Here is a 19,993-nt window from a genome sequence, read left to right as displayed (position 1 = left end):
TAACATGAATTGGAAAATCACGCCGGGAAAGTACCTCGGCGCTCCTTTAGATCATTAGGGGAATGCTACGGAGTACTGGTCCGAGGAAAACAAACGCATCAAAACTTGTACCGATAAGTGGGGTGGCCGCAATTTCTCGATGTTTGCAAGAGCGTCTGTTTGCAATGTATTTTTGATTGCCAAAGTTTTTTATGCTTTGCAAGTGTTAACCGTGACCCGAAATTCGGTTCAGAAAATGCACCGAGTATTCGCGACCTTTATATGGGGATCACAGTGGGAGCGCAAGAGCCGGTGCAATTTGTTTCATTAGGTGAAAAATGGTGGTCTAGGGCTATTGCATCTGTTCTTTAAACAGCTGGTGAGCAGATTCTTTTTCGTTCGAGATCAAAATGATAATTTTTTGAGAACTCTGATCCAAGCGCGATTGCAGAATCCCCTACCCGATTTCGTTGTGTCGTCCTTTTCTTTTGAAGCTTGACCGCTGAGTCCTTATTTGCGTGAAGTTGTTTCGTCTACACGCCTGCTCAAGGAAAGATTTTCTTATGAATACTTGTCTGATGTCCCCAAAAAGAAATTGTATCGTGACCTTCGGGATGTGTTTTTGCCAGTACCCTTCTATTGAGCTCCGTACAGGCTGGGTCCTGTACGGAGGATGGTCCTGAGCGCGATGTGTTAAAGCGTGTTAAAAGAATGCCGGTTAGACCCTCAGTCAAAACCTTCTTTTTTCAGGTGCATACCGGCACTCTGCCTGTATTGCCATGGTTACAAAGTAAAGGGCTCTTTGTACCCTGGTCAGTGAACTGTTTAATATGCGGAAAACCAGAAACGATAAGGCATATTTTCCTCGATTGCCACGATGCTGTATACTTGTGGGATGTACTACAACGAACACTAAAAAAAGAATGACCTATTAGCGCTTTTGGAATTCGCTTTCTTCCATGTGCAGGTACAGGGGAAGTGCCGAGTGACATGTTAATGTTGCTTTGCATGCATAGTGTATGGAAGACAAGAATGGATATCCGACATGCTCATATAGAGGCTCACTCAGCAAGAGACTATTTTGTTGAGAGTATGTTGTACACACGATACTTGTTCAATGCACAGCCTGAACCTCCCGAGTGGCTACCTGTACTTGATAATTGGCTTCTGTGAAGCCTTTTTAAAGCATACGCACTGGCCAAGCTGAAGCTAGTGTTTTTATAGAGTGTATATATTCTGTATATACAGAATGCTGCAGGTAACAAGTCCGGCCAAATGACGCCCCTCCACGCATGCGTCATTGTAAAACTTTCCTTCTTTCTCTCCTCTTGCTTTCCTATATATTTCCGAGCTGGAAATAAAGGCTCGTCGTTTTCGCCCTGCCACATCGACTGATTTCCTGGTCACCGCGGCCGGCCTATGACAAGTAGAACGTAACAGCGGTGACGAGAATTCTACAGCAACAAGAAGGCCAGCATATGCCCACAAGCGACGGCCTGCAGAACGAACCCACCAGCCATGGCACACCAACTACCGGAATTCGAAGACGCAAAAGATAAGTGGCAGGCGTACTTAGTAAAGGCGGAGGCTTACTTTGAAGCTAATGATGTGAAGGACGATGCTAAGATGAGGGCCCTGCTGGTACCCGCGCTTGGAACAAAGACAATTGAAATCTTGAACGGGAAAGTAGCGCCGCAGAAACCTAATGCTCTGACCTACGCGGAAGTTGTGCAGACGTTAAACAGCTACTACGACCCAGTGCCGAATGAAATTTTTGAAAGCTTCAAATTCTTCCATCGCTACCAGCAAGAAGGGGAGTCTGTGCATGCATTTATTGTGGCAATTCGACAGATGGCCCAGAATTGCAACTTTTCGACGATGCTGGACAGAATGATAAGGGACCGTATTGTGTGTGGAGTCAGGTCCAAGAATTTGCAAAAGCAGCTGCTAGCAAAGAAAGACCTTAATCTTCAAGAAGCCGAGGCCCTTGCCCTGGCCGCAGAAAGTGCCGAACGCGATTCGCAAGGTATTACTTCGGACAAAGAGCAAGCGAGTTTGTTTAAGTTGAGTGCTCAATATGAGTCGCGCGCGAAGACTGCGGGCGTACAACAATGCAATTGTTGTGGGAAGCATGGTCACAGAACCAATGCTTCCTAATCAAGCGCAGATGCTTCAAATGTACACGGCGAGGGCATTTAGCCAGAATGTGCGTGGTGAACGACAAAACAAACAGAATGCTAGCAATGACAGCACAGGCGACAGAAACGGAAGACAGTGATAACAGTGCGTCGCAGATTTGGTCGTTGACCACGAAGCGCTCGCTCATACCCCCTATAAGAAAGGAATTCGCGTGGAACTGCATTCAAGTAACGATGGACATCGATACGGGCTCTCCTGTTTGCGTCATTCCTAAGAGCATCTACGAGATGTACTGTCATCAGTGGCCACAGCTACAGAAGTCAGAACTACAGCTTTCATGCTATCTGGGAAGACTTCCGCTTCTCGGCGCAATAACAATGCCGGTTTCCTACGAAGGTACAACAGTGCAATGTACTTTGACTGTTTTAGACTGCGATGGGCCCAGTCTTTGCGGTCGGGATCTGCTGAAAAAATTAACAGACGAACGTATCCAGGTTCTCAACGTGTATCCGCAGCCTTCAAGGTCAAGCCAAGCCCAGGAGGTCATTCTGAAGCTGCTCCAGAAAAACGCTGACCTTTTCACTGAGGGCACTGGTCTCATGAAAGGTCCGCCGGCCCGACTGCATATCAAGACCGGATCAACCCCCAAGTTTTTCAAGGCAAGAAAAATTCCTTTTGCACTTCGCGATAAAGTGTCAAAGGAGCTTGACAGATTAGTATCCGCTGGCATAATCTCTCCAGTTTCTCATTCCGAATGGGCGACGCCCATTGTTCCAGTTTTGAAGAAGGACGGAACGGTGCGCATATGCGGGGACTTCAAGGTGACTTTAAACCCAGTGTGCGAGGTTGAGCAGTACCCATTGCCTGTCATAGACGACATATTTGCAAATTTATGCGGAGGGAAGAAATTCAGTATATTAGACCTTCGCGATGCATACAACCAGGTCGAGCTAGATGAAGACTCGCGGAAATTAGCAGTGATAAAGACACCGAAGGGGCTGTTCTGCTACAATAGATTGCCGTTTGGCATCGCGTCAGCTCCTGCGATATTCCAACGGAAGATTGAATCGGTGCTACAAGGGCTGCCAGGGATACAGGCATATCTGGATGATGTGCTGATAGCCGAGAGCAACAACAATGAAAATGCTAATCTGGAAGCAGTGTTGCAGCAATCCGCGAGAACGGCATCAAGCTTCGTGCAGAAAAGTGCAGGTTTTGTGAATCGTCGGTGACGTATCTGGGACATCGTATTGATACCGAGGGACTACATCCGCTCGAAAAGAACGTCGACGCAATCAGACTGGCCCCGTTGCCACGAAATGTTGCTGAGTTGCGATCCTTTTTAGGAATGGTCACTTTTTACAATAAGTTTCTGCCAAATCTTTCCACTGTGCTTGCACCTTTGTATAAGCTTCTTGAAAAAAGGCGCAAAATGGGTTTGGCACACGAAAGAAAACTCGGCATTTCAGAAGGCAAAGAGCGCTTGGTGTTCGGCCCCAGTGCTAACGTATTTTGATCCGCAGCTGGAGTTGCTGCTGGAATGCGACGCTTCCCATTACGGTGTCGGTGCTACCCTTTTTCACCGTATAAATGGCGAAGACAGGCCAATTGGGTTCCGCTCACGAACGCTCACCTCGGCTGAAATGAAGTGCTCCCAAATCGAGCGAGAAGCTTTAGCCTTAGTGTTGCGTGACACGGTTCCGCGATTACCTCTTGGGTCGGGAGTTCACGTTAGTAACGGATCACCGTCCTTTGTTGGGGCTACTGAGACCGGACCGTCAGACTTCTGTTATGGCTGCCGCACGCATTCAACGATGGGCGCTTTTGCTCGGGGCGTACAAATACAAGCTTATTTGTAAACCCGGCAGACAGATGTTAATCTCTGATGCCCTAAGCCGCTTACCACAATCCTTGCAGGAGCCGGAAGCAGAAACGGAAAACCTCACGGATATGGTGCTTCTCATTGACCAGCTGGACAAGCCCGCGGTTTCGCACAAAGAACTTCAAGCACTCACAGAAGCGGACGCCGTTTTACAAGAAGTATGTAGGTACGTGACTGAAGGATGGCCTTCCGTCGTGAGGGACAGCAGAGAAATGGCCGAATACTGGAAAAGGCGACATGAGTTGTCTGTCGAGAAGGGCATGCTATTCTGGGGCCATCGGGTAGTGATACCAAGAACGGCGCGTGAGAAGCTATTGAAATTGTTGCACGAGTCTCATCAGGGAGCGTCCACCATGAAGACAAGGGCAAGGGCTAGCTTTTGGTGGCCCGGTCTGGATCAAGACATCCAGAGGGCCACTTCACACTGCAGAAATTGTGTGCAAGCTTTGCCTATGCCCCCGGAACGGAACCGCGTCAGTTGGCCAATTTCGCGTGAGAGGTGGTCGCGGTTGCACGCAGATTACGCAGGACCTATTGCAAACAAAATGCTGTTGGTAATCGTGGATGCACACAGCAATTGGATAGAAGCCATTCCAGTATCGCGAGCAACCGCTAATGCAACGGTGGATTTTATGCGAACCTTGTTCAGCCGGTCTGGATTACCGCGCACCATAGTTACCGACAACGGCACGCCTTTTACAGGGGCAGAATTTGCTCAATTTGTGCAGAAAAATGGAATCGAGCACATTCGTACCCCGCCTTACCACCCTCAAAGCAATGGGCTCGCAGAACGCGCCGTGCGAACTCTTAAGGATGGGTTGAAGAGAATGCCCGGAGTAGAACTGTCAACGGCTCTGTCAAGAATTCTTTGTAACTATAGGAATTCGCCACAAGCTTCGGGGGTTTCGCCGTCTGAACTACTTTTGGGCTACCGTTCGCGTACTAGACTGGATATTTGCCTTCCTCCCAGGGACCACGAATTGCCGAAGAATCCAGGTGCTGAGTCTGCGAGTTGGTACTTCGCTCCTGGAGATGCCGTCTATGTGCGCAACTACGGTGTTGGAGACAAGTGGACGCCAGGCAAAGTGAAATCGACGAGTGGGGCACGTCTCGTCACTGTAGCTACGGAAGACGGCGTCGTTCGACGTCATGTCGACCAGGTGCGAAAACGTTCATCCGGCACAGATGCAAGCCGAGAAACATCGACTCCAGAAGAACCACCACCCGAGGGACAACACCGAACGACCAAGGATGCCCCGAAATGCGAAGCGGATGACCTTTCCGAAAGCCCGGTCCCCGAGTTTCGTCGATCCACAAGAATCAGAAAGCCCGTGGAACGCTACGGCTACTAGGGGGAAGGAATGCTGCAGATAACAAGTCCGGCCAAATGACGCCCCTCAGCGCATGCGTCATTGTAAAACTTTCCTTCTTTCTCTCCTCTTGCTTTCCTATATATTTCCGTGCTGGAAATAAAGGCTCGTCGTTTTTGCCCTGCCACATCGACTGATTTCCTGGTCACCGCGGCCGGCCTATGGCCGGTAGAACGTAACAGTGATCATTTTGGTTGTGGTTGTAAAAAGCAATAAATAGGGAAAAAAAGCAGTCGTGGCCGAGTGGTTAAGGCGATGGAATCGAAATCCGTTGGGACCTTTTCGCGCAGGTTCGAATCCTGCCGACTGCGCGGTTTTTGTTCTCTTCTCGATATAATCGGCTATTAGGGCAGGAAAAGAGAAGAGGGCGCCGTGCTTGCAGTCGTGGCCGAGTGGTTAAGGCGATGGACTCGAAATCCATTGGGACCTCCCGCGCAGGTTCGAACTCTGTCGACCGAGCGTTTTTGGTTCTCTTCTCGACATAATCGGCCATCAGGGCAGGAAAAGGGAATGGGGTACCGTGCTTGCAGTCGTGGCCAAGTAGTTAAAACGATGGACTCGAAATCCATTGGGACATTCCCGCGCAGGTTCGAATCCTGCGGACTGCGCATTTTATTGCGATAGCAATTAGATGGACAGTCTCGGCTGGAAAATGTCCGTCCCTGTCGCCGCCGCCGTCATTCACCGTATATGTATAAGTATGTATATATATAGTAAATCCACAAAGAAAAATAATTCAGAAGTACCTTCCGACGCGCGGAATCGAACAGGTGACCTCTCGCTTTGCAGCCCGCCGCGTTAGACGTTAGGCCACGACAGCACCGTCTTTCAGCTTGCTAACGGCGAGCTATTTAATACACCATGTACTTCAGCATGCTTTCTCAGTTGCCACATAGATGGCGCGATGTGCGCGCGCGTGTGGCGCGCCTTAAAGATCGTCGCCCCGCTCCTGCGAACGCCGTTGCTCTTCGCCCTACAGGGCATGGTCGCCCTACGTGCGCTTATCTCGAGAAAAGAAGAGGGTGGTGAGGCGGGGGGTTGTGTATCTTGTGCTTCCCCGCGATGTCCGCGCTGAAGTCACAGGGCGTACGAAGGTCACTTCTATCGCTGCAACGGCCGCGTTTGAGAAAGGAGCGCGCTGTAAAAACAGAAATAAGTAACAACTGTGACAATTAGTTCGCGCTCGTCCTGTGTGTACCTGTTCGTTCGTTTCGTGCGTCCTTTGGGCTCGAGCGACGCGCTGGCAATTTCGAGCTGCTTTCCGTTCTTCGCGTTACATTCCAGTTTATTGCTATCGCATTGATTGCTTCGCCGTTGCGGCGAAACTGTGACTTTTTTGTTCTCTCTTCGATATAATCGGCTATCAGGGCAGGAAAAGAAAATAACGCGCCGTGTTTGCAGTCGTGGCCGAGTGATCCAGAGGCTGTAAAGCCACAATAACGTTACCATATCACATGGAACATCACACTCATTCTGCACTGAAAGATAACATATTTGATGTCATGTCATCGGTAGCTCTTTCTTCAGGGTTGTTTGTAACACATCCCAAAAATCCGGCCATCTCCCCGTAAAGGGAACCCTGAGTAGTATGCGAAGCAGCCATGAGTCGACTTAGATTTCTGTTAATGTTTCGTTTTCTTCATCACTGTTCATGGTCCTTCTATTCGAGGTTCTCCTGATGTTGTTACTCGTCATATATGACTGTAAGCTCAGGGGAACGCTTTTCCTCTAGTATAACGGCCTTATGGTCCGTAAAGTATAAACTTAATGGCTCTTGCTGCAAAGGTTGCAGCTTGAAGTTTGAGAATGCGATGTCAACGCGCCCGTTTCTCTTCGGCTTCGTGAGCCCGCCGCTCCGGATTGGCTGAGGCAGTGGCTACGTCGACGCGACGCCGGGGAGACAGGCCACGTTCATAAGCTGCTTCGCATCTAAGGGCATCTAAGCATGAATGACGATGATTTATGGCGTAGTGGGTACCTTGCATGATTTATGGCGTAGTGAGTACCTTGCATGATTTATGGCGAAGTGGGTACCTTGCATGATTTATACTAGAGCACGAGCCGCATTGGAGCGAGCGCTCTATCGCACGTCCACGGACCCCCCTTCGGGGGTTGTCTGATCGGGGTTCTCCAGGACCAAATAAAGTTCATTTCATCGTCATCATCATCATATGTCAGGCAAACATTCCTTTCTGCACACCATGCGCGAGCTCTCCGCTCGTGCGAAACCTTCGTTCTCTTCTTTCTTCCATATATCTAGTGGCACCGTTTTCTCAGGCAAACATTCCTTTCTGCACACCACGCGCGAGCTCTCCTCTCGTGCCGGCACTTCGTTCTCTTCTTTCTTCCATACATCTAGTGGCATGCGGGGCACTGGTTACGCCGGGGAGACAGGCCTCGTTCATAAGCTGCTTCGCATCTAAAAAATATTCGATCCCAGCAGTTAATGAATGTGCGTTAGATCGTCACCGGTTCGTTACACAGGGTGCAGTTTGTCGTCCGACAACCTCAGCGACTTCCTCACCCGCTACGCCAAAATATGGGCGGTACCCAAAGGCAGTGCCGCGATGGTGGCCAAGTTCTTCGTTGAGAACATCGTCTTGCGATATGGCGCCCAAGAGGTCCTCATCACGGATAGAGGCACGGCCTTTACTGCTGACCAAACTAAGGCGATCTTGAGATAGAGGCAGACAAACCACCGCCAGACCACCGCCTATCACCCAAACACCAATGGCTTCACCGAGCGTCTAAATGAGACCATCGCCGACATGCTGGCCATGTACGTTGACGTCGAACAGAAAACGTGGGATCCCATCTTTCCGTACGTGACCTTCGTATAGAACAAGGCCGTAGAAGAAACGACGCAGATGACGCCATACAAGTTGGTCTACAGCAGTAACCCGGCAATGACGCTCGATGCTGAGCTGCCGAACTTCACCGACGAAGAAAATCTCGACGTTGCTACCTACTTACAGCGCACCGAAGAAGTTCGACAGCTCGCCCGTCCGCGTATCAAGAACCACCAGAGGGTCTACAGCCGTAACTACAATCTTCGACGACACAACATGGAATACCAACCCGGAGGCCATGTTTAGGTCTTCTGGAGACAGATACGCCGACGTGGACTCAGCGAAAACTTCGACGTTACTTCTGGCCTACAAGGTACTCCGACGTCTTCGCCCGTTAGACTACGAGGTTGTCCAGGACAGCATTACGAACTCTCAGCTGTGCCGCACACGACCTGAAGTCGTCCATGTCGTGCGCCTTGAGCCATTTTATACGCGTTGGCTGAGGAGTCTACTTGTTGCTTTCTTTATTATCGTTTTTTCTTTCTGTATGCATATTTTTTCTTTTCCATGTTCTGTTTAAGCATCGGGACGATGCTTTTTCAGAGGAAGGCAATGCCACGCGTCGATCTTTTTCTATTTTTATGTGACCGGCCCGTTACACGTGTAACCACTATCTTGCGCAAACCACGGCCGAATGTCTGGCAATATTCTCGATTATTTTAGAATGTTCCGATAAGATTGTGCGCGCAACGCAAACAATAGAGTTTATTCTTGAGCTAACCCTGGCGTGAACGATGACGTTGGAGTCTTCGATGCAACATGTGTAAATGCTGGCACGCTTTACTGCTGATCAGATTGTTCGACGACCGACGACTGTGTGCGCCGATATCGTTGCACTAGTGTCATTCTTTCTCTGGGCACAAGATCGCCTAATAAGTGGTTGCATTTTTTCCGCTTGTGGCCTGTGATTGCTTTCTTCACCGTTACAACCACGTGACAATCTTCTTTAGTCGCTTTCCAAACTTAATCCTAAGAATTGACGGAAATAGTTCGTCGGATATCCGATTTCTAATGTGGAGTGCCCGCGATGCGGAGTGCGGAGCGTCCTGGATCGTCTTTTTTGCTTCAAGTTGCAGCTCAAAGCTCCATTCAGCAGCAAGTGGTGAGCAAACTCAGACCAAGGCCGACAGTGCTTCCTTTGTGTCAGCCACGTGTCTGAAGCCTTTATCTGTCTACAACAAGCGTCAAATTCAATGTTGGAAGCTGGGAACACGCAGTGACAAACATGTTTGACACCACATACCCGAACGCCAGTTAGTGCGACGTTACGAGATATCTACGTTTTGTAAAAAAAAATAATCTAGAGAACGCAAAGTAGCACAAAACTAGCCAAACACCCAAGACGTCTTTTATGCCCCCACCGACCTCAAAATTAGCCAAATTGGCGCAAAGTAGCCAAACCTGCCAACCCTGTACCAGGCATCTCATGAAGGGGCACTGGTGATCGTCCACTGGCATTAGCTGTCTACTGCGTTATATAATATACACCACAAAATGTTGAACACTACATCTATACTTTACGTAGATTACGTCACAATGCTGAGCAGGGTTGCCAGGTGTGGCTTTGCCCCAATTTGGCTACTCTTTAGGCTGGTGGCGGCAGAAAAAACATATTGGCTACTTGGCTATTTTTTGGCTATTTTCTTGTTGCCTCGATTTGAACCAAATTATCAGTATCTTGTGGCATCGCAGAAGCGGGCTTTCAAATAAGCTGCATGGAAACACTGGGACCAAGGTATTTTTCCAGCTCCCAAAATTGAATGGGGCGCTTGCATTAAACGAAAGAGAAGACTTTTGAATACGTTGCTGAGACTTGGGAGAAAACATTTTGCAGGCAACCTTTTGCTGAACGCGACTTCAAACTGTAATTGGAATCGAAAGCGCTCCTAATCCAGGTAGCTCCGCAGTCATCTGCATTGGAAATCGGATATCCGATTAATTGCCGAAAATCCGATATCCGATAATTGACTTCGTCATCACGCGAGAAACGATTGCGAATGTGACTACAATTTATGCGTCAGTTACAGCAACTGTGATTTTGAGCACAGTCATGCAGCACTAATTTTCATTATGCGCACAAGGCTGGTACTCCTAGTTCTTTTAAGAAAAGTTACGCAATACGTGTGAAGAGAGTGCCATTTCTGCAGTAGCGCAAGAAACTTCGTGATCCTGCACGAAATGATTGCTAAGGTGAACAATTTATGCTTTAATCTCATCAATTATGAGTTTGAAGGGTTCTTGCTGTACTTATTTACATTTCCACCAAAAGGCTCGTGCATTTAGTCATTTAAGTAAAAACGTCGCAGTTGTTTCCACACACGCGTGGCTAATTTTACTGCCCGTGGCTCGAGTTCGCTGTTTTTGGCTAGTTTTTCTAACTTCGTGGCTATTTCTTTCTTGCCTTTCGACCTGGCAACACTGATGCAGAGCTCAACGACGTGTGTTTGAGTCCCGGCGATAGTGTCCGCATTTTGATGACCGCGAAACACAAGAACGCTCATGTACTTAAATTTCTGTAAGTGTGGTAAAAGGAATCACAGTTTTGCCGCAAGAGCGAAGCAATGAAAGCGACAGCAACCAATTGGAGTGTTACACGAAGTAAAGCTAGCAGCCAACTCTTTTGGGTTCTACCTCACGTAACCCAACAAAACGCTGGTTTAAGCGAATGCGGCCACTCTCGGGAGCGAAGTGGTTTTCATGCTGTCTGTCGTCTCAACGCGGAGTAACCAGTGAGAGGACAGCACGTATACGAGCCGTCTACTGATGCCTGTCGAGATATCGCGCAAGCAAGCTCTCGCGAACGCGCCCTCGTGTTCCAGGTTCGCAGTTGCTGCTCGGGAAACCAGTGAAGTGAAAGTGTACACCGTTGTCGCGAAACACAAGGTAAGGAGTCGAAAATTTGACTTTTGCACGATTTTTCGCATTTCAAGCTGGAGCTTCTAAATTAAGGGGGGGGGGGTGGCACATATTTCAGTTTCTGTGCATTAAGAGATCGGAAAATGATAACAAACATGTAATGCACATAATATCAGGTTACAGCTGCACCAGCATTGGTGCAGCTTCAAATCGTGCCACACGAGTTGATTTCGTGTTTGCACTACAGCATAATTTCTGCCAACATTTCCATGCATGGCAGAAATTGTGCTCATGCCTGAGTGGTTCTTTAGTGTTCTGTACGGACACCAACAAGGATGTCTAATGAATTCCTATACTCTAATTTTCTAAGAATTGTTCCATTTCACTCTTTCAGCACTGTCCTTATTTTTTATGTTTATTCAGCATTCATCTTCGGTTCGTAATTCACAGAATATCAGCTGTCACTTACATGTATATTGCCTTCCCAATACACTTCGTCTCAGCAGTGCGATCTGTGTAACTGAACTGCAATGAAGAGAAGATGAAGCCTGAAATATGTTTTTTTTTTCACCCACACTCCTAAAAAAATTACACCATCTCCCGCTAAAGGGGACCATGAGGCGATGCGAAGCCGGAGCACTTGCACGATCGCGTTCCGTTGGCGTTCGTTGGGCATGCTACCGACCTCGGGCATGCTACCGACCTCGCGTCGTGGAACGCGAAGAGGAACACTACCCGCGTCGTGTCTTCCCTCTAGCCTGGCCGGTAATTCTCACAGGGCGAGCGGAGAACGCGGTCTACAGGCGCGCGAGAAGGGAGCAGCGTAGGAGAGGAGAGAGAGGGAGAGGGGACGCGCATGCGCTGGCGCTCACCGCGGCGCTGCGCAGGAGAGAATTTCGGCATGTCGAGCCCGCATTTCAGAGGAGTCAACCGAAGCAAGCGCTGGACTGAACGCGCGCAGCGCTCTACCACTTGAAGGAGAGGAGACTAGAGGAGGAGAGTAGCGCATGCGCCGCGAGAGCAGAAGCGAGAACGCAGGAGAAGCGCAAGCAGGTGCTGGTAGAGAAGCGGAGAGAGTAACGCGCAGCTGTCGGAGAGAGGGAAGGAGGAGAGTTGCGCATGCGTAGTGTGAGTGCGGACTAGCACGCCGCGGGACATAATCCCGAGCAAGAGATGCCTTCGCATCTAAATGGTATCAGTGACTCTTTTCGATGAGTCCTGATTTGCCACGTATATGACTCTCTTTGAGGAGATGCGCGAACTCTCTTGGTGGCTGAGAGGCGTTGCGCTGTAGGAGAGTACCTAGGATCTCTTAGGAAGAGTGAAAGAACTCTGACCTGAAAGATCACATTACCACTGTGGAGGTAGTCAGACGACTCTTGCCAGTAACTCTTCTAAGTGGGTCAAATGACACAGAATGAAGTGTCAAGCGTCTCTTTAACTATTTTAAGTGAGTCATTGGACTCATGCTCTGGTGTCGTTCGTCTAGTGTTGGAAATAGTGAAGTATCCATCTTAAGCAAGTCCAAGATCCATCTTAAGCAAGTCCAAGCCGTTGTGTCCAGTGGCTGCAAAGAGAGAATAGTTCAATTTTAGCATCATTTTTATAAACCTCATCAATATAGCTCACACAGCTTTTCCAGCAGAATAGGAAGCGCGAAAAGATGGTCTGTGGTTTCCAATAAAGCAGGTGAGGTCTACATGCTCGTCTACATGATGTGTAAGTATAGCCAACTAAAATGTGTTTTAACAGCGAAGCTGTTCTAGCTCGGCGTAAAGTGCGTGGTCGTGCCCGAAAACTATCATCATCATGAACGGGTATGTGCTACAGAATTCGGGCAGATGCCACTACTCACCACTACTGCGTGGTCTGTAATAACCCTGATGGGTGAGAGAACGAGTACCGAGAGACGGAAAGAAATAGAAGAAATATAAGAAATACACAGCTGACGATGGCGACTTCATAACTTCGAGGCGCAAGGAAGAAGCTTCGATGGCTGTCGCCATGTTGTTGCTTATTCCGGTGCTAACGCAGCTGCCCAACGCTAGAAAGTTGGTTGCGACCGCGTGCTCGCTTACTCGGCCAACGCGCGTTGTTGTTGTTGTTTTGCGGCTCTGCTGTTGCTGCCCAACGAGCATCGTTTGCCGCCGTGGGCTCACTCTACTCGTCCAACGCGCGAGCGCAGACGCTATGCGGAGGCCGAGCAAACGGTGCGGCGCGGATGAATACATCGAGAGAGGTGTTCGCCTCGAGATCTTTGAGTGGCGCTCTTCCGCGTGTGGCGTCAGACAGAGGCCTCGGGTGCGGCTCTTCGCGCGCGCGCTCACTACGTGAAGGCTGCTCGACGCTGCCGGCCAGTCTGTCCTACTCGAGTTATTGAAACATTAGTGGTCAAGTTCATAAAGCAATTTGTACGGAATTTTCAAGTAAATGCCCAGCGAAATCGAGTGGAGTTGCCGTCAGGGGCACGATCGGTGTCTATTGCTCCTGGTGTCGTCTGCTAGCCATCAATGTGTACATCTGCATGTATGGCGATGATTTCTTTTCACGGCCCTTCTATGGCCGTGGCGCACTCAAAATGGCCTTCCGGCACGTTTTCGATTACTGACCTCAGCGTTCGGGCTTGAGCTTCCGTGTCTGCGTTAAAGCGCAATATATGTACCTATACCGCGTGCTGCGCGTGTTCGGTTGGCAAGTCTGCTCCTTCGATTCAATTCCTATGTTCGGAGTTCTAAGCGCATGAGAAACGACGTGTGATGTCATTGAAATAAATTGAATGACCGTTACAGGCAACAACCTTTCATTAAATCCAAGTTCTTTGTAGCTGCTGTGCTGTGTAAGCGCGTCGTAAGTACTTGAAATTTAAACAAGAAATAAAAAGGTTGAGAGCACGAGTCAAAAGCGGACGCACGACGGGGATATGAAACATTGTAGGTTGTGCGGAGTTTTTTTATTATGTGTCATGTTTCAATCCTTAGGTTAATAAATCGACGTTTTCTGACTCGTTCATAGTCGTCTGAAAGTAAGGTGAAAAGACTTAGTGTAACCATACTAACGTAGATAAGTACAAAGCTTTCGCATCTGAAAGTCGTAATAAGATGAATTTGCAATAAAATAGTGCAAATCACTATCAACGGTCGACTCCTGATAGGGCGTGGTGCGATCACTGTTCTAAAATGACTCAGAGGGTCCCTTATATGCATTTGCCTTGGATGACTCGAAGGCGAAAGCCATTTTCTTCTTTTTTCTTCAGTCGATGTATTGTTTCTTCCCTGCCCCCCTCCGAATGCTTTCTGGACGTAACGTGGTTTTGCACTGCCTCAAGGATCGGAAGCATTGCAAGCTTTCTACACATCACGTGGTTTTGCATTGCCTCAGTGGTCGGCCCACTGATCACCGAGGCAATGTAAAGCGACGTAGTCATGTGACGACGCCATCATTTGACGTGAAGTTGTGACGTCACAAATTTTGGCGGTCTGTGATGTCATGATGATATCATAAAGTGACGTCATCATGTGATGATTTTTTGCATCACTCGTGTTGGCGCTGTCGACGCAGGACGCCGACGGTCAATTTTCCCGTTTGATGAGGAATCTAAGGCTTTCAACTTAAATATTCAATCTTGTTACAGCTCGGTAAAGAATAGCAATTACCAGCCAAAGGGGCCAAAAATAATGGTGGGAAAGAGCTCTCTTTCTCCCCTTCCTCGACACATTCGCCGATGTTTTCTACTATTTGCCAAGCTGTACTATCGGTGTCAAATGAAACATGAACTGTGCAGCGCGTTTCCCAAGCATTAGGAACTGTATAGTGCGCGCCGTCCTGTCGTCACCATTGAAAGGTCCGCACACCCGATTAGGCAGCACTGCACGATCGAAAGCATGAATGTGGCTCACGAGCGGCAAACCGCATGAGCGTATCTCTCTCTAATCATAACGGTGCGAACTGTGCCACGCGCACAACTGCTGGTGTTTCATTCGGAGCCGATAGTACGCGTAACAAGTTTTAATGTGCATCTACGCTAGTTGTCCGCAATAACCCGCTGGTCGATGAAGTTATCAATTTTACTTTGTCGGTAAACATTTTGTGTACACAGATCTACTTGACTTTAATCGTTTAACTCAAGTCTGTTTACACAACGCTAACGTTTATTGATCGCGCTTCGCTTCCAAAGCAGCGTAGACTCTCTTTAATTAGCTTGCCGTGACGTTTGCGCTTTCACGTAAGCTTTTTCAACGCCATCCAGCCCAGTGAATGACGCTACGAACTCGGGGGCATGATCCTGACCACGATGCCGGTGGGTATATAGAAGATACGTTAAATGTTAACGTTTCTTAACTTCCTGTAATGCTACCAGCCATCTAAAGAACTGTCATTAGAAGAAAATACAGCTAGTAGTCGAGGAACGCCGTGTGACGCGAGCGAACTATAACGAAAATGCTGCTGTTCTAGCCAGAGCCTAGCCGACGACAAAAGCCGAATCCCAGCCTTTGCGTCACCGGAGCGCCGTTCGCGGCGCCGCCATCGGTGGTGCATGAGGCGATTTCGCTCTTGCCATTGGCTAAGCAGCCCCGTAGCTTCTACATTGCTGAAACCAACTTGTGAGAACTGACAAAAATGCGCTTTTGCAAATGATGATGATAGTACTTGCAGCGCCATCCCTTTTCGCGCTATTGCAGTTTACTACAGCACCACAGTGGAAGGTAGAGTTTCCGTTTTCTAAACAAGTACAAGTGTTGTGGCATCCAGTCAAACCAGTTACGCGAATCTTCGCCTCTTGGAGGCTGCATACGCCGGTATTCTACTTTTGCGCCAGCTATGGACATTAAAAAGAACCAGCAAACGCGTAACGTGGCTTCCGCGATCAGCTCCGGCAGCAACGGCGCGCTGCCAAAGGAGTTAATCGCGGAGGCCATGGTGGTTATCTGGCCTTTGAGCCTACGGTAGCACCCATCGCCACACATGTTTTATATATACGGCCAATGCAGCCACTCCTGCTAAGCGTACCGAAGAACTTGAGAATGCTTTTCGGAAACAGTTCCAAATTGTCACGAGCGCCTTGCTGTCGAAGCCTCTTGAGACGTAGCAGAGGCAAATACAAACATCAGTTGCGAGTTTCGAAGGTTTTTCCTGAAACCGTGCATGACAAGGTCACATCGTAATCAAGTGAAGTATAAATTGCAGACCTAATAAACGCGTTAGACCTACTTGAGTCTTCCAACATATCAGTGGCAGGCCGGCGCAGCCGGTGGTTTAAAGGCAGCTCCAGTAAGAACCGAAAATGGGCAGAAAACGAGGACCCCCACCGCTTAGAAGAAGAAGAAGAAGAAGAAGAAGAAGAAGATACTAATGGTGGAAACATATAGATGAAAATAATGAGGCGCACTAAAAGCGCTTACAGTACATATAACTGGGCCCCTGATAGGCCGCCTATACTAACATGTTTGTTTTGTTTTGCGCCCGTTTGCGGCATTATCCGATAATTGACCATCAAGGGCAGCGGCCTCGTTGTCGTGGCAGTCGTGGCCGAGTGGTTAAGGCGATGGACTTGAAATCCATTGGGCTCTGCCCGCGTAGGTTCGATTCCTGCCGACTGCGTTTTTTTTTTTCTTGCGTGGTTTATTTTTTTTATATAGTCCAATCCCTCGGACGCAAACAAAAAAGTTAAAGCAGCTTCGCACAAGTGGTGCCGAGCCTCAAGGAAGTGCGGAGCTGGGCGGCTTACCTTTTTTCTCTTTATTTTTCTCTTTCTTTCTTCCTCTCCTTCTTTGCCTTTTTCCCTTTCTCTCTGCTTTTTCTATCTCTTTATTGTCTCTCTTTATTTCTATTTACGTATTTCTCTCGCTATCTATATCTTCCTCTTTCTCTGTGCCTTTCTCTTTCTATTATTCTCTCTTTTTCTCTCTTCCTTTCTCTTTCTCTTTTGCTTTCTCTTTTTTCTATCTCTTTTTCGTACCCGCCACGGTGGTGAAGTGGTTTAGGTGCTCGAATGCTGACCCGCAGGTGGCGGGATCGAATCCCGGACCGCGGCGGCCGCATTTCCGATGGAGGCGAAAATGCTAGAGGCCCGTGTACTTAGATTTAAGTAACATGGCAACTTGGGCGAGTTGGTATCGGTTCATACTTCAAATTAACAGCGCAACAACAGAACGAGCACACTAAAGGGAGAGGAAACGACACACACAACAAGAACTGCAACGGCACTGCAACATCGCTTGTTGTGTGTGTCGTTTCCTCTCCCTTTAGTGTGTTCGTTTTGTTGGTGCGCTGTAGACTTTGGTGCACGTGAAAGAACCCCAGGTGGTCAAAATTTCCGGAGCCCTCCACTACGGCGTCTCTCATATCATGGTTTTGAGCCGTTAAACCTCAACAATTATTATTTTCTTTTCCTGTCTTTCTCCCCTTTCATTCTCTCTATTTCTCTTTTTTTTCTGGCTCTTCATCTATTTCTCTCTCTCTCTCTGTACTTGTTCTCTAGTCTATCAGTAATTGCATCCCACGCCGGACAAATCGGCGCACGTGTTCTGGGAGCGAAGGAGAAGTTGAAGAAGAGGACGAAGAGGAAGGAGAAGACGAAGAGAACGTGTGCCGGTTCATGAGGATAATAGTTTTCTGTTCGCTCTGCACGGACTAACGGTCGGCTTGAACAGCTCCGATGTCAAAATTGTCTCATCGTTGTGGTGTGTGGCGAAATTAAAGCCTAGTTAGGTAAATTTTCAGACTGTGTTTCCCGAAAACTCTTGGCAGAGTGTGAATGTTTTTTAAAGTGATATAAACATGGCTTCAGTTGAGACTGCGTTAATTGCACACCACAGTGAAAAGGACAAACCATTGAGTGCTACGTCAAATTTTTGCTGTCGGCAACAGATGATAAGCGATGAAGATTTGCAGAATATAGAATGAAAGTCTAAGAATGATGTCAAGATTATCGACAGAGCAAAATACCGTGGTTCTGTGAGCCGGGCATGACCTGAGCATTTGTTGATATGTGAAACATTTTGAACTTTCCCTCTGCAAAAAACAATAAAAAGGTACACGAAGTGAAATGGAATAAATATATTGAATGTGGTAACAAGTAGAAACGCTCGATATAACGTGCATTTCTTGAACATTATATCGGGCCTAATCGTACATTCGATTTAAAGTCAAACTTTGAGAAAAGTTCCTTGCTTACTGTAGTATTATTTAACTACGTACTTGGAAACATGAGGGGAAACTCGAAGTCAAAACTGACATTGCGGCCAGGGAAATAGAAAAAGCTACAGCCTTGCATGAGTCCCCTAAACATCCGTCCCACACCATTTCTTGCCATCTCTTAAACATGATTTAGCTAATGTTTTTAAGGTGAAAGTCTGAGATGCCTCATTAAACGCGAAATTCGACCATCGGCATCTTGTGTTCTGCGGCGTCGGGGACGAGTGATGCAAAAAATCATCGTCACGTGATGACATCACCATATGACGTCACTATGACGTCACGGATCGCAAAATTTTGTGACTTCATCATGACGTCACAAATTCTGGCGTGACGCCTTGTGACGTAATGCTACATGATGCCGTTGTAGTTTTGCGTAAAACTTGACAAAACAGCCACGGATACCACGGACATGATTCAAATTGCTTGCAACAATGCCACTCTTTCTCGGGCGAGCATTTTTGCATGGCATCGATGGTGTCGTGAGGGTCGGGAGGAGGTCACGGATGACCTCAGACCTATTCGTCCGATAACCGTTTGAACTGATGAAAATTTTGAAAAGCTGCTGGAAAAGCTGCCTGAAAACCACTTTCAGTCCGTAAAGATTGTAGCGGAGGGCCTAAACATCAGCAAGGACACTCTCAGGAAGATCATGGAACAAGATCTAGACAAGAAGATTTCTTCTAAATTTGTGCCCCCACAGTCTGACGACAAAGCAAAAAAGAAGACCGCGTATCTTCGTGCCAGGAGTGGGGCCAACTGGCCGAAAATGACCAAGAATGGTTTTAAAAAATGTTATAACTGGTGGTGAATCACTCTCCCATGCGTACGATCCTGCTACAAAGAGACAATAAGTGGCATGGTTGGGAAACAATTTTCCACGATTAAAAAAAAATTCGCACCCAGAATCACGTGCGAAGACAATGCGTGTGGTTTTTTTTTTACTGGAAAGGTGTCGTGCATAAAGAACTCATTTCTATTAAAAAAATGAATTCATTACAGAAGGACAAACTGAATGCTCCAATGTACATAGACATTTTAGCACGCTTACTGCAGGGAATTTAATGGGTCCGGCCGGCAATGGTTCATTCGCGTGACTGCATGGTTCTTGTTGCACGACAATGCACCGTGCCCCAGAGCAACAGAAGGACAGACATTTTTGGCAAAGAAACAGGTGATGTGGTTCAACCGTCCGCATTTTTAGCCTGCCCTTGCCCCAGCGGACTATCTTCTGTTACCAATAGTCAAAATGACGTTGAAAGAAAAACATTTGAACTCAGTTTCGGACATCCAAAGAGCTGTGACGAAGGAGCTCAACACTGTCGGGCAAGAAGACTTCCGGAAAGGAATCCAGAAAGGAATCCAGAAACTGTACAGCCGTGCAATTGCTCGTGTACGACAAGCAGGGTCGTATATTGAAGATTAACAGCCAATCCGGGCAAACCTCTTCTGCATTATTTTTTTTATGACGCCAGTTCGAAATTCAGTAGACACACCGTTAGCTATGGCACTCAGTATGCATACTATGCAGAAGATACTGATCCTTGAGCTGAACGTGTTCACGTAGCTGAACCAAGAGAAACGCTTTGTTGGTGAAAATGCATACAGTAAAACGCGTACGGTAAATATGTTGATGAGCTACTAAACTGAGAACTCACGATGGTTCTCTTTTTTATATAATCTTCTCGCTCAGAGAAAGAAAAAAGTCGCAGTTTTACCGAAAG

General features: G+C 47.8%; 1 protein-coding gene and 3 non-coding genes across 4 annotated transcripts; all 4 read left to right on the top strand.

Annotated features, from left to right (window-relative positions):
- Positions 1-2,207: 2,207 nt before the first annotated feature.
- LOC125757993 (uncharacterized) lies at positions 2,208-5,456 on the top strand. The gene is made up of 3 exons (XM_049414383.1): positions 2,208-2,777; positions 4,036-4,166; positions 4,971-5,456. Exons 1-3 carry the CDS (start codon positions 2,214-2,216, stop codon positions 5,350-5,352), a joined length of 1,077 nt encoding a protein of 358 aa, XP_049270340.1. The 5' UTR covers positions 2,208-2,213; the 3' UTR covers positions 5,353-5,456.
- Positions 5,457-5,599: 143 nt separating this feature from the next.
- Positions 5,600-5,681, top strand: Trnas-cga (transfer RNA serine (anticodon CGA)). Its single transcript has one exon. It is a non-coding gene; the product is annotated as a tRNA-Ser (tRNA).
- Positions 5,682-5,748: 67 nt separating this feature from the next.
- Positions 5,749-5,831, top strand: Trnas-cga (transfer RNA serine (anticodon CGA)). The gene has a single exon. It is a non-coding gene; the product is annotated as a tRNA-Ser (tRNA).
- A 10,760-nt stretch (positions 5,832-16,591) lies between these two features.
- On the top strand, positions 16,592-16,673 carry Trnas-uga (transfer RNA serine (anticodon UGA)). Its single transcript has one exon. It is a non-coding gene; the product is annotated as a tRNA-Ser (tRNA).
- The last annotated feature ends 3,320 nt before the right edge of the window (positions 16,674-19,993 follow it).

The sequence above is a fragment of the Rhipicephalus sanguineus genome, chromosome 1 (genome assembly GCF_013339695.2).
Source record: "Rhipicephalus sanguineus isolate Rsan-2018 chromosome 1, BIME_Rsan_1.4, whole genome shotgun sequence".
In the NCBI taxonomy this organism is placed as follows: domain Eukaryota; kingdom Metazoa; phylum Arthropoda; class Arachnida; order Ixodida; family Ixodidae; genus Rhipicephalus; species Rhipicephalus sanguineus.
Note: the sequence above shows the minus strand (reverse complement) of the source record. Positions and strands in the feature narration are given on the sequence as shown.

Coding starts and splice junctions, on each gene's coding strand:
- LOC125757993 (XM_049414383.1), top strand. CDS start 2,214: ATGCTAGCAATGACAGCACAGGCGACAGAAACGGAAGACAGTGATAAC. Junction 2,778..4,035: donor CAACCCCCAAGTTTTTCAAG/GCAAGAAAAATT, acceptor CAATCCTTGCAG/GAGCCGGAAGCAGAAACGGA. Junction 4,167..4,970: donor GTTTTACAAGAAGTATGTAG/GTACGTGACTGA, acceptor CCTTCCTCCCAG/GGACCACGAATTGCCGAAGA.